Source organism: Austrofundulus limnaeus, unplaced genomic scaffold, assembly GCF_001266775.1.
Source record: "Austrofundulus limnaeus strain Quisiro unplaced genomic scaffold, Austrofundulus_limnaeus-1.0 Scaffold25, whole genome shotgun sequence".
Taxonomy (NCBI): Eukaryota; Metazoa; Chordata; class Actinopteri; order Cyprinodontiformes; family Rivulidae; genus Austrofundulus; species Austrofundulus limnaeus.
The window spans coordinates 1,071,386-1,083,098 of record NW_013952427.1 but is presented as its reverse complement, the minus strand read 5'-3'; the positions used below and the strand labels follow the sequence as shown (position 1 = coordinate 1,083,098).

At 38.4% G+C, this 11,713-nt stretch overlaps 1 protein-coding gene across 1 annotated transcript in view; it reads right to left on the bottom strand.

Moving 5' to 3' along the window:
* The window catches only part of esrp2 (epithelial splicing regulatory protein 2), a gene marked incomplete at its 5' end in the record, with an annotated part of 26,914 nt that overhangs the window by 10,720 nt on the left and 4,481 nt on the right, over positions 1–11,713 (bottom strand). The window contains 7 exon segments of the mRNA XM_014004542.1: positions 2,093–2,135; positions 3,015–3,147; positions 4,468–4,578; positions 5,039–5,093; positions 5,609–5,704; positions 5,874–5,988; positions 6,259–6,372. Of these exon segments, the coding sequence (XP_013859996.1) occupies positions 2,093–2,135; positions 3,015–3,147; positions 4,468–4,578; positions 5,039–5,093; positions 5,609–5,704; positions 5,874–5,988; positions 6,259–6,372 (667 nt within the window).

The following is an 11,713-nucleotide window of genomic DNA, read 5'->3' as shown; positions in this document are numbered from 1 at the left end:
ATAATGTATCATATGTCAGGTCGCTCTTACTGTTTTCATTCGTTCATCTTTAAAGTTTGCTTTTGAGCCTGAACTTCAGACTAAATACATAACAGAACTTAAACTTTACAGTTAATGTCTTCGTCATAGTTTATACATCTACTGTGAAAATACATTGATAAAACAAATGTCTGCTGATTTCTTATTTTATCCTGAATAAAAACAAATTATTTTGTGTTATAGAAAAGTTGAAACGCTCCTTTTGTAATAATAAACCTACAGTTAAAAAGGGGTTTAAAATGGAGTTTGACATTAAGCAGTTTATTGAGCTGACAAGCAGATAACACTGTTTTGTGTTGTTATGAAGACACTCTGCTCTATGTTGTATAAAGTTGCAGTAACTCCACACACACACACACTGTGGTGTTTTATAACGCAAGTGCTCTAAATTGCATTTTTTCCCTTTTCCCCCCATTTATTCATTTCATTCACTCAGTAAAAAATATGAATAGTTCATATAACTAAAAACAAAATAAAATAAAAAAATTTAAACCTCTATCTGCTTCATATTCGCATAAAAATATTAGCTTTTCAACTCAGAAAACTATTATTCATATTTCAAAAACAATACATTACAAATACACTAAGAAGGCATAAAGCATCAGCTTGTTAAATACCACATCATGAGGATTTTCATATTTCTTTGAAATGCAGAAAGATTTAAATCGCTTTATCTCACTAGACTGTTCCATAAAGTGACTCCTTTAATTCAAATCTTTCCATTGTCACTGTTCTGAATTTCAAGTTATCTTTTTACAAACCTGTGTTGAATATTGTTCGGTGAATTTTTTATGCAATTGGTACAGAAATTTAAAAATATTATACTCTATCAGTTCATTAAGTTTAATTGAGTTTAACTGTATAAATAAAAAATATAAATTGCATTTTCAATTCAGAGATAACCTGATGAGTTTTAATATTAATAGCCTTTAATGTGCTATGAAACCAGTTCTAAATCACATTTATTATTTTCCAAGTAACAACGTCATGAACCAAAAAGCAGAGTTTAGGTTGCTGGTTTGTTTCCAGGTAATGTCACACTGACTGCTGCTCAGCGACGTGTGCCCAGACACAGCCAGCTGAACCATGTCGGAGTTTTCACAGAGCTTTATTCACCGACCCCCCTACAGAACAAGTCTGCATGAGGTTTCCTGTGTATTCACAATGGGTTTAAGAAAACTAGAGCAGCACTAAATAAATGCAGGTTATTTACAAATTGCATTTGATTTGTCTATAATGTGTTCCCTTTTATTTTGATTTTGTACAAGATATTAAGCTTAAAGCAAACTTTGGACTGCATGAAGAACGGAGCCTCAAACTGTAACTTTGTTGAAACCCACTGACGATTCTGTACCGAGCACTCATTTCATATTTGCTGCTTCCATTTGCATTAAAAATAATCTGATTAGTTTGTTTGAAGTCCAGCGTGCTTTCGATCTGTGATGATGTCCCCTTGTCTGTGCAAAGTCCAGAGTCTGACCAGCAGCCACTGTAAGATATCTGCTGGGAGTGTGTGTGTGAGTGTGTTGTCAGCTATCTCTGTCCTGTGTTACTGCTGCTCAATGATCCAGAAGGCTCGAGTCCTGCCTTTGTCTTTTCACACCCCCTCAGTAACAGAACAGGGTCTGTCTTTTCACCACATGTCTGCCCCGCGGGAGTGGAACCCAACAGGTGAGCTGATCGTAGCCCGGAGTGAGATTTCACTCCAACTGGCCTCAGAGGGGCTGGCCTTAGGACGAGGAAGTGAGGAAGGGTTACGACAGCAGAGGGTGGGGGGTTCACTGAGGGACGATCAATACAAAGTGTCTTTTATTTGTCCAATACTAGCTGCCTGAGGCAAAGACACACAGGTAACAGAAGAACTACTGAGCTGCACCTTCACACACTCACACACACACTCACTGTGTGCAGGTGAGTGGGTGCTGGGAGTCCTACTGGTAGGCTGTGAAATAAAATGCTCCAACTCGTGCCAACAAAATGTCTGACTTTTCATGCAGACAAACCAAACAAGATGAGAAAAAGCAAAAAAAAAAAAAAGTAAATGAAATCTGACCTCCAGCAATCTTGAGAAACTCCTCTCCTGTGGCTTTATAGACCTGAAAACGCAACAAACAAGTTTCAATCATAAGTAATAATTTTTAATCAAGCACACCTTCTGTATTCTAATTGAAAATATTAAGTCATGTATTAAAAACATGTTTGAAGTAAACGGATGGGTTGGGTCTTTTAAATAAAGGTTCTGTAGAAATGTTAGAAACAATTAATTCACTTGTTGATAATAGTTGACTGAACAACCACCGTTTGAAGAAACAAGAGTTTAAAACTGACCAGTCTGACGAGCTAACCGCTAATTTGAGTCGGGCCAAAACCAAAATGGATTGTTGTCATCATAAAAACAACTTTATTATAACACCATGACCTTTGCAAAAATATTTATTCTGGCAGAAATATAATTCCCTGCTGGATGTGCTTCAGACGATACCAGAAATGCAAGTTGCCACTACATGCACTTGTTGGGGGGCAAAAAACAAAGTATATCTACATCTCTATATCTATATCTATATCTATATATATATATATATATATATATATCTCATTTGCATGAAGAAATTTAGTTGTTTTAGGATGGCAGAAATTAAATTTGGCCATAGTCTCACTGGACTAGCCGATAGCTCATCAGTCCCATCAATTAAACCCATTTCTCATGAGTCTAACAAAGTTCAAAAGGAGAAGAGATGAAACGTTTCAGCGATGAAGAACCCATCCACAGGACCTACTGATTTTATGCCCTACCTGGATTATTGAGATGCATCAAGATATTTCTACTCATTTGTTTCATAACCTTTCTACACAAGCCCGCTTCAATAGGTTTAAACTAAACTTTATGAAGTCTGCAGGGTTTTGGTCAATCTCTTGATGAGCAGTTTAGAGTGGTAAAAATCAACATAAGTTAAGAAATGAATTCTAAAGCCAACCTCGATGTATCGGCTGCCCATGTGATGTTTGTGGCGCTCCAGAGCCAGGTCTCGATGTTCAGAGTTGATGAAACGAACTAAGGCTTCCCCGTTCCTCCTCCCCTGAGCGTTCAGACACAGAGCCACGCCGCCCCTGACACACACAAACACACACATGTCCTGATGCAAAGAAACTGGACTTCATGTAGATCTTCAGCTGGTTTGAAGATAAAAATGTTCCTTTTTTTGTACTTTTAGTAAAACCATGATAACTAAATGTTAAAGTCATCATAAACTTAAGTCAGTGTTTCGCTTTACAGACACCAGTGGTGGGCACCAGCCCGCTAAAGTGCAAATCCGCTAATTGCGGACATAAATATTTAATTTGCGCTTTAGCGGTCTTACTAATTTTTATAATTCATAAGCGGATTTGCGCTTTCTAAAATTAAAATGCAGTACTGCTAATAACTAATTATCTGCCAGTCATTATTATCTTGAACAGCGGAAGGTGTGGCTGTCAATGAATCAGCACCCCTCCCAGATAAACACACTTATTGWGAAGGTATACATCCTTGCTGACTGTTGCTTTGAGCCACAGTTCTGCTTTCCCACAATGCTTTGTGAATACTTACGTAGCAGGAAGGCAATAGCAAAAACAGTAAATGTTTGTAATCCATACTAAAATTTTGTATGTATTCATTTATTTTACTTTACAATCGGAGCTCCTTATTTTAAAAAAACAAAGTTTAAACGCTGGAGCTCAATACTTGACGTAATTGGTTGAAGCAACGGGGTTAGAGACACAGAAATGATTTAAAGATGTTATGCTGGTGAAGACAGACATCTAGTGGTCAACTGGAGCAACTACATGGAAAACTTTAAAATCCAAGCTCTTATTTTGAAGGGAAGATAGTTTCCTGTACTGCGTGCTTTCGTTTCCCGTCACAAATCAAATCCATCATGTACCCTGAATGCATCGTTTCAGTTTTCCAATAAACAGTTTTAAAATTGCTTTATTGATGCTTCAATAAAAAATCTACAACAAATAAAAGAAAAAGACAAAGAAGCAGCCGAACTAGTAATCCTCAACAACTTTTTAATTTTTACACCAGGAACTAAAGGCCTGTTTCAGGAAATCACATCCCCAGCAATCGGTGGTTATAGTATTAAGTTGTAAAAGAGTTCATAAACCGCTAGTTGGCAGTGTTGTGCATATACTGTACATGAATTATTGCCGCTACTATGTGTCAAATTGAACTTGTGCTTTAAAATTTGTTCCCACTAGTATTTCTATGGCATAAGCGCTTTTGAAGTTGCGGACCTAAATATTTTCATAAGCGCTTTAGAAATTGCGGAGCTAATTTTTGGATTAGCGCTGCCCACCACTGACAGACACGATACAAGCTGCAGTTTTAAAATGTTTGGGGTAAATTCTGTTCAGAGTTTGAAGAAATTTAACCACAGCAAAACCTACTTGGCAATATTAAGTCCTTTAAAGAAGCGGGCAATATCTTGGTCTGAGGACTGCCATGGAAGCCCTCGAGCTCTGATCACCGTCTCACTGTCCACAGGCTCGCTCTTACTGCTGCACAAAGTATCAGGATCATTTCAAACGAACAAACATTAGTATTTCAGACTAAGATTTCTTTGGGTTCCCTGTAACGTTGAGCTAATTGTCCTCAGACAGCAAGTGCAGAACACAGAAGCACACTGTCGTGGTTAAATGTCAGAGGGCAGGCAAGGTGATAGGCTTAAGGCTTTCTGAGAGCAGCGGGATCTGGTGCCCTGCTACTGAATATCCAGGTAAGCACTTGATGGCAAAGTTGGACTGCCTTAATAGCACACTTGTGGTTTTCTTGTTGCTGTAATTAATGCTTAGAGCCCAAGGTCTGAGCTCTGCACACAGCTGAAAGGCGGGTGTGCGTGTGTGTGTGCGTGCGTGTGCGTGTGTGTGTGTAAACCTGTAAGTAACTCTGCTGGTTGACAGGTGTAGCGACAGCAGAGAGACACACAAATACTTGAAATATTAAAACATGTTTACATACCATGTGCCTGAGTCAAACTTGAACATCACGGTTTCCATACAGGAGAACTTGTGATCTGAAAAGTAATAAAACATTTTAATTGTATTTTTGGATCACCGGAGTTGAAAAAAAACAAACAAACAATGTTTTCTTTCTTTCATGTAGCGAAGAGGTTAGCTCTGCCAGGCAGAGCAGCTTCTGAACACTCAGCATTCCTGCAACTAATCACACCCAAAGACACACTTGGCTGTTATGAGGAGGGCAAAGCCAGAGGGGACGGCCATGGTCGAGTTGGAACACTTTGCATTAAAGTTTGATTTATTCACACAGTGACAGGTTTAGGCTGTTCATGCAGCCAGAAATGATATTGCAAAGCAATATCTTAAAGTATCTTGTCTGCAGCACACAGTCACCAAGACTGTTTGTGTGAACACGTTTCTAAACATAAATGCATTTTAAAAAGAAAAAGGAGAGTAAAGATTTTTGATTTTAGTTATTAGCTCAGGTGTGGGTCATGTTCCAGCTCCTTCACTTGTAGCTTTCTTGTTCCTGACATTTGGAGAAACGAAGTCATTTCATGTGGTTACTTACTGTAGGGCTCAGCCAGGAGGCAGAGGCTCAGCTGCACCATGCTCCCCACCTCCCTCACCCCAATCATCTGCTCCGACACAGCAGGGAGACCGACATCTGCGCACACAGTTAAGGCTGACCACCTTCAGCCATTATTCTGGCTTTTCTACAACCTTTTAATTACATCTTACTTTGGAAACCAGTGTGCCTGAGTCACTGTGTGTGTGGAGTGGTAGAGAAAGGCTGTAGTGGTGCAAAAAGGAGATTTTTAAAAGCGAAAGGATACATTCCAGCATGGAGGCCAGGGTGAGCTTCTGCACGGGGCCTGCATTCGGGCAGCATTTGTGGAACTCTTTCCTCACGTCAAAAAATGAGAAGCAGCTTTCAGGTAGCACCAGATTCTGGAGAGGAAGACACAAAAACACAACGAGTTAGTGTTTGACGTAAAATAAGAACACAAAAAACCCAAAGAAAACACTGACACAAATAAAAACAGAGTCCAACCAGCACATTTCTAGATCCTAGCACTTCTAAATAATTCAAACTTTAATATAACTGATCGTACATCTATTATGGAACTAAAACTCTGAATACAGTCTTTGGCATTTCATGGAAGTACTTTTTATTTATTTATTCAATGAGCATAAGAAACTGTAGGGAAAGTAAAAGACCTTTTTGGAGGCTTCTGGGTGGAGGGCCTGTCGAACGACAAGCGGACTGTTCACCAAGAGAGTGTAAGAACTTCTGCCGAGGCATTTTACTTCTGATGAAACAGACTGCTGAAACTGTAAAAAGAGAGGTATAAAACGTAAATGTGGATTTTATCATTAATATTTTCCACAACAGGCTGTAAAAATGATCAAGCCTACAACATCGAAGTGTTTTATAGATGGAAAAATGACAAAGAATAACTCATTTTCTGTTGCTTTTAAAAACAAAACATTCAGAAGCTAAAAGGAGGAATAGTTCCAGTTTAGAGTCTCTGTAAATGTGAATTTAAAGGGATCCATGATTAGTTGTAACATTAGACTATTTGATAAACGTATATTTTAACTGTAAAATAGAGACTGTAAAAATACTGTAGGGTGTTTAGTTTTTATAATTTTTAAACTAAATGTTTCAAAATATATTGCACAGACGGGGCCATTTTATTTACACACAAAGCATTCTGGGTAAATGATGACGTGGATAGGTCCTCAGTGCGGGGCTGCTAGTGAGCTATATCCACCCTGAAGGTTAATCTTGGACAATATCTGATGATCGACTCTTTTAAATGAAACCAGAGAGCGTTGACAGAGAGGAGAAGGTAGAAATGACTCAGCCTGGAACTGAAAATATGGATGGAGGTCCTCAGTTTAGCTTGTTATGTTAGCGCTGAGCTAATACATATAAAAGGCAATAGCGTCAGCGCTAAACACTAAAGCTAACAGGCTAAGCTGAGGTTCTTCTTCCATGAAGCAGCTCTGTTGTCCTCCATCCATATTTTCAGTTCCAGGCTGAGTCATTTCTACCTTCTCCTCTCTGTCAACGCTCTCTGGTTTCATTTAAAAGAGTCGATCATCAGATATTGTCCAAGATTAACCTTCAGGGTGGATATAGCTCACTAGCAGCCTCGCATGATAAACCTCATCGACGTCAACATTTACCCAGAATGCTTTGTGTGTAAATAAAATGGCTCCATCCGTGTTAAAATATATTTTTAAAAATTTACTAAACTACATCCTACAGTATTTTTACAGTCTTTATTTTACAGGTTAAAATATATGTTTATCAAATAAAGTTTAATGTTACAACTAATCGTGGATCTCTTTAAACACACCAGAAGTGAAGGTGGTGTTTTGTTTGACGTTTCTCTGTTTCTCGCCAGAAACGAGGCATGTCCAACGGGTTTTTGTGTTTGCCCTGAGACGAAAGAAGACAAAAGATAGGAATGATCGCACCACTAACCACCAGGTTCATGGATTCTTTTTACATGAAAACAAAACCCAACCCATACAAGTTCGACTGGCCTCGGCCAGGCTTCAGTACCAGCACCTACGTTGACACCGTCATGTTCATAACATGTTCAGTGAGCTTAGCTTCTTCTGCTTCGTCAACCTCATGTTTCACAGCCAGCCGAGATCATTTCTCCACAGTTAATACATCCAACAGATAATTCAGTCCTTTTCTTCTCAAAGCCACCTCTGAAGAGCATTTAGACCCTAAACCCTTGAGACGGACGAGTTGGAATGGCCACCGGTGCTGTACGACAGGCCTTCAGACAGGGAGTATTAGAGGTGCATGTTGGGACACGCTTCATAACAGTCAGAGAGCGAAGCTCAGCTTTTTGACAGTACCAGCCTACCCAGAAGGATTTTTCCCCAAAATGAAGAAAAAATGTTTTAAGATGGCTTGATAAAAACTTGCAAAATTAAATCAATTAAACTACTTGTTTATTTCCAGCAAGAGCCATGAACATTAGCAAACAGAAAACTTCTTTCGACATTTGACTTTGTGAAATACTGCTTATTTTAAAATAAAGTTTCACACAGTTCTAGAGGATCATAGATCAGATGGTGTTTCAGTAGAAAAAAATAGGTGAGATGACATGAGGAGATAAAGGTGATGCAAAACTGCGGTACAAATATAAGTTCAGTGACATTGAGAATGTTTGCATGGTTTACTTTATTTTCTTGGTACAGAACACCAAAAATATAAAACAATATCTACTGTATCGCTTTTTATAAAACACAAAAAACTGCAACAACATATACATAACTCAGAAAACCAATAATACAATCATGTTAAGCTTTATGAGGTCACAAAAAATGTTATATTATAATTTAGAGGGAGCCACACATTCATTTTCATTCCTGGTGGTTTCATTGTCAAAAACAGCAAACACAATAATCCACAACTACGATACAGCAAAACTTTTATAGATTAACTTACTGGCAGATTTTGAGCTAAGTCCTACAGCCTAATTTCATTATTTACAGTGATAACAGGACTGGTGTTTGCTCATAGCTGTGCATACAACTCCACCTTGGACTATTACTAAAGAGATTACTGAGAGAAAAGCCTGTGTTACAGAAGAGGGTGGAGACACTCCTCCTTTTCTCTTCATCAAAAAACACAGATTATACAAACAAGCTGAGCAGAAGACGGATCTATCACTGACAAAACAGACAGGAAACGTTATAAACGTCTTAAACTGGTAACGCCATTTTTAGTGGTCATGATCTATATGAACATTTAATGCCACAAAAAAGGATTGATGCTGTGTAATGCAATGCCAAGTGGTGCAACTCTTGAGACCTGCATCCAAATAAATTAGTCACGAGCGAGGTATGATAAAAAAAAAAACTCAAAACAAAAATTTAGTTGCAGCTTTACACAACACTGTTCTTTGAGACTTCTATCAGAGTCTCATTATGATAACGCTGCATTACTTTATCAAACATAAATGGCATTCTCTACCTCCGAAGGGCATTTCCAGAGACGAGGGGGAGGAAGTGGCCTTTGCTCAGGGTTCTATCAAAGCGTGCATCAGTGAAGCTGGACTAGTTGTGTGCAGAGGTGAGGTAAGGTGGTGGTGGCTCAAACAAACTGTGATAAGAGCAGCAGGGAGTGTTCAGGCAATCCATGTGGGCAACTGTTTAAACACAGGCCTGCAGCACAGTGTAGTTTCTGACACAAAGACTGGGTCAGAACTGTGGTGCAATCACTTTTTTCTCTCTCTTTCTAAATGTTAAAGTAGTAGCTTATGTTTTGATGATACCAGGTTTTAAAAAGACGTTCGTGTTGTAACGCGACGACCTTTGCAACTGATAACTAAAGCCCAATATTACTGCATTTAGTGTAAACCAAAATCCAGCAAACAACAGGTCAGGTGAAGCTCTAAAAACTGTTACACATGTGGAAGTAAGGACATAAGAGCAATGTTTCATAACAAAGTCTAAGATAAAGTGCAATTCTTCACAGGCTGTGACATGCTGTCAATGTCTCCGACTAAAGCCAAGCCTAGAAAGTCAGCAGCAATCGTAACTACAGACGAACCACCAGTCTACTCTGAACAAATACAAGGAAACACAGCTAGGTCTTTTTATTTTTAGGCTCTTGGGAAATCTGGCAGTATCAACACTTATAATACCTAAATTCTGTCCATGTAAGTCGTCTGTGAGCCACAGTTTAACAGCACAGACGACCACATCGCATTCTCTACTTTAACGTTACACCCAACAGACGTCCTTGGGAAATGTGACAACAAAGGACAATAAAACAAGCCCACCAAAAAATGGACAGTTTCTTTTTATTAAAGTGGAAAAATCCTGCTTTTAATTCTTCTTTTTCACATTTAAATCATTCAGTTGGGGTCTATATAAAGTGGAACTGTAATGCTTTGGTCTGAACGCCTCCTTATTGTAACTCCACAAGCCCCTCTTTCACCCTTTTTCTGAGGTGTGTCTCAGATCAACTCGTTTTGAGGCTGTCTCTTTAAATCCAAACGAGGCGCTTCACACCCAGCCCTTTCCATCTTCCACAGCAATTCATTCTAGTTTGATAGAGGGGTTTACGACTATATAGCGGCGTGGAAACACTTTATTTAAAAATTAATTAAAAGATGTCAACCGCAGAAGACGTGTCCATCCAGCCTTACATGTTGGAGTCAGAGTAACAGCACAGAGCCAGAGGAGAATGAAGACAACAAAAATGTAGTTGGTAAGTCCAGACCTTATTTGACAGTTCCATCACAAATAATTTTACTTAATCTTTCAGAAAATGACAGAAAACTGAACAGATTGAAAAATATGACCCAAACAGGATATGAAGACATCTTTGCAGCACTGGGAGAAACTAAATTCAACTTCTCTGCACTCCTAGAGACTCCAAGTACATAACAAAATGTATTTAATGGCTAAAAAAGTGGATTTTGCTTGATATTTACAATCTGATAAAAATAGCTGGTATGAAATAAAGAACTATGGAGAGTTCTGGTTCTAGACAGCACTGCCATGCAGCACTTCCAACTATCTGCACCAATTTTTTTACCCCTTCCTTGTATCAGTAAGGATAAACTAATCTTAGAAGGACCAATAGTGAGGGAAAGTAAGCAGTCACACAAAGGTATGAAAAGAACAAACTGATTGCTTGGGTTAATATTTGAAGGTTCAGCGCACGGTCTAACCTAAGTGGCTGAAGCTTTTCTCCATCTGTGAATGGAACCACGTATAAGAAGTCTTTATTTATGCCAAACCCCTACAAAGTTTTCAGTTTTGTTTATGAATTATTATTTACAAATTTAAAAAAAATGCCTGAACAGATTGGACACTTTTAGTGCCTGCACCATATTCATCCAGCAATAGAACTGATGAAAATGAAACCTTCTTAAAATTATTTAGTGAAGGTTGAAAATGTGTACCGAACAAGTAGTCCTGCCACGGCAGCTGAAAAACGTGTTTGGCAACATAAACACTTTCGTCCAGACACACTTCCTGAAAGAGGGAACCAGGAAGACCAATGGAAAATGCCGATGTTTTCACCAGGTGCTAAAAAATATCTCAAAAAAGGTATTTGCCTTGGTGATTATTTGTAGAATGTTCAAGCAGTGGCTCAAAGAATTAATGACCAAATATAAGATAAGGTAAGTATCTTCAGGTTAACAGTGGTGCGAACACAAAAACAAGAATCTAACTTAAGATAACATCAAAATACCTACACTTCAGTTTTACAGATACTGAACTAAAATGTATTCATCTGCAACACTGAGCCCAAACAGATCACTGAACTTTGGAATGCAAGGTGGTGGACAATTTATAATATTATTAGTTATTTAGGCTTGAAACATGGCAAGAATGTTAAAGCAAATATTAAAATATTTTATTTTTTTATGACTAACGACTCATATTAAATCTTTAGTTGGTTCAGTTTTAACACAAACTTTAAGTTTATGACTATAAATAAAAGTACTTCAATGGATTGCGATGGGCAACTGGATGGTGACCAAAATTTACAAGTCAGTCTCTAACATGTCTTACTGCATTCAAAGTTTCTCAATTTCCTCACGAGTCACAGAGTTGCCTAACTGTGAACATGCTCAAAAATCTGAGTGCCAAGATATCTCTCAAAATAGTCATGGGGGGGGGG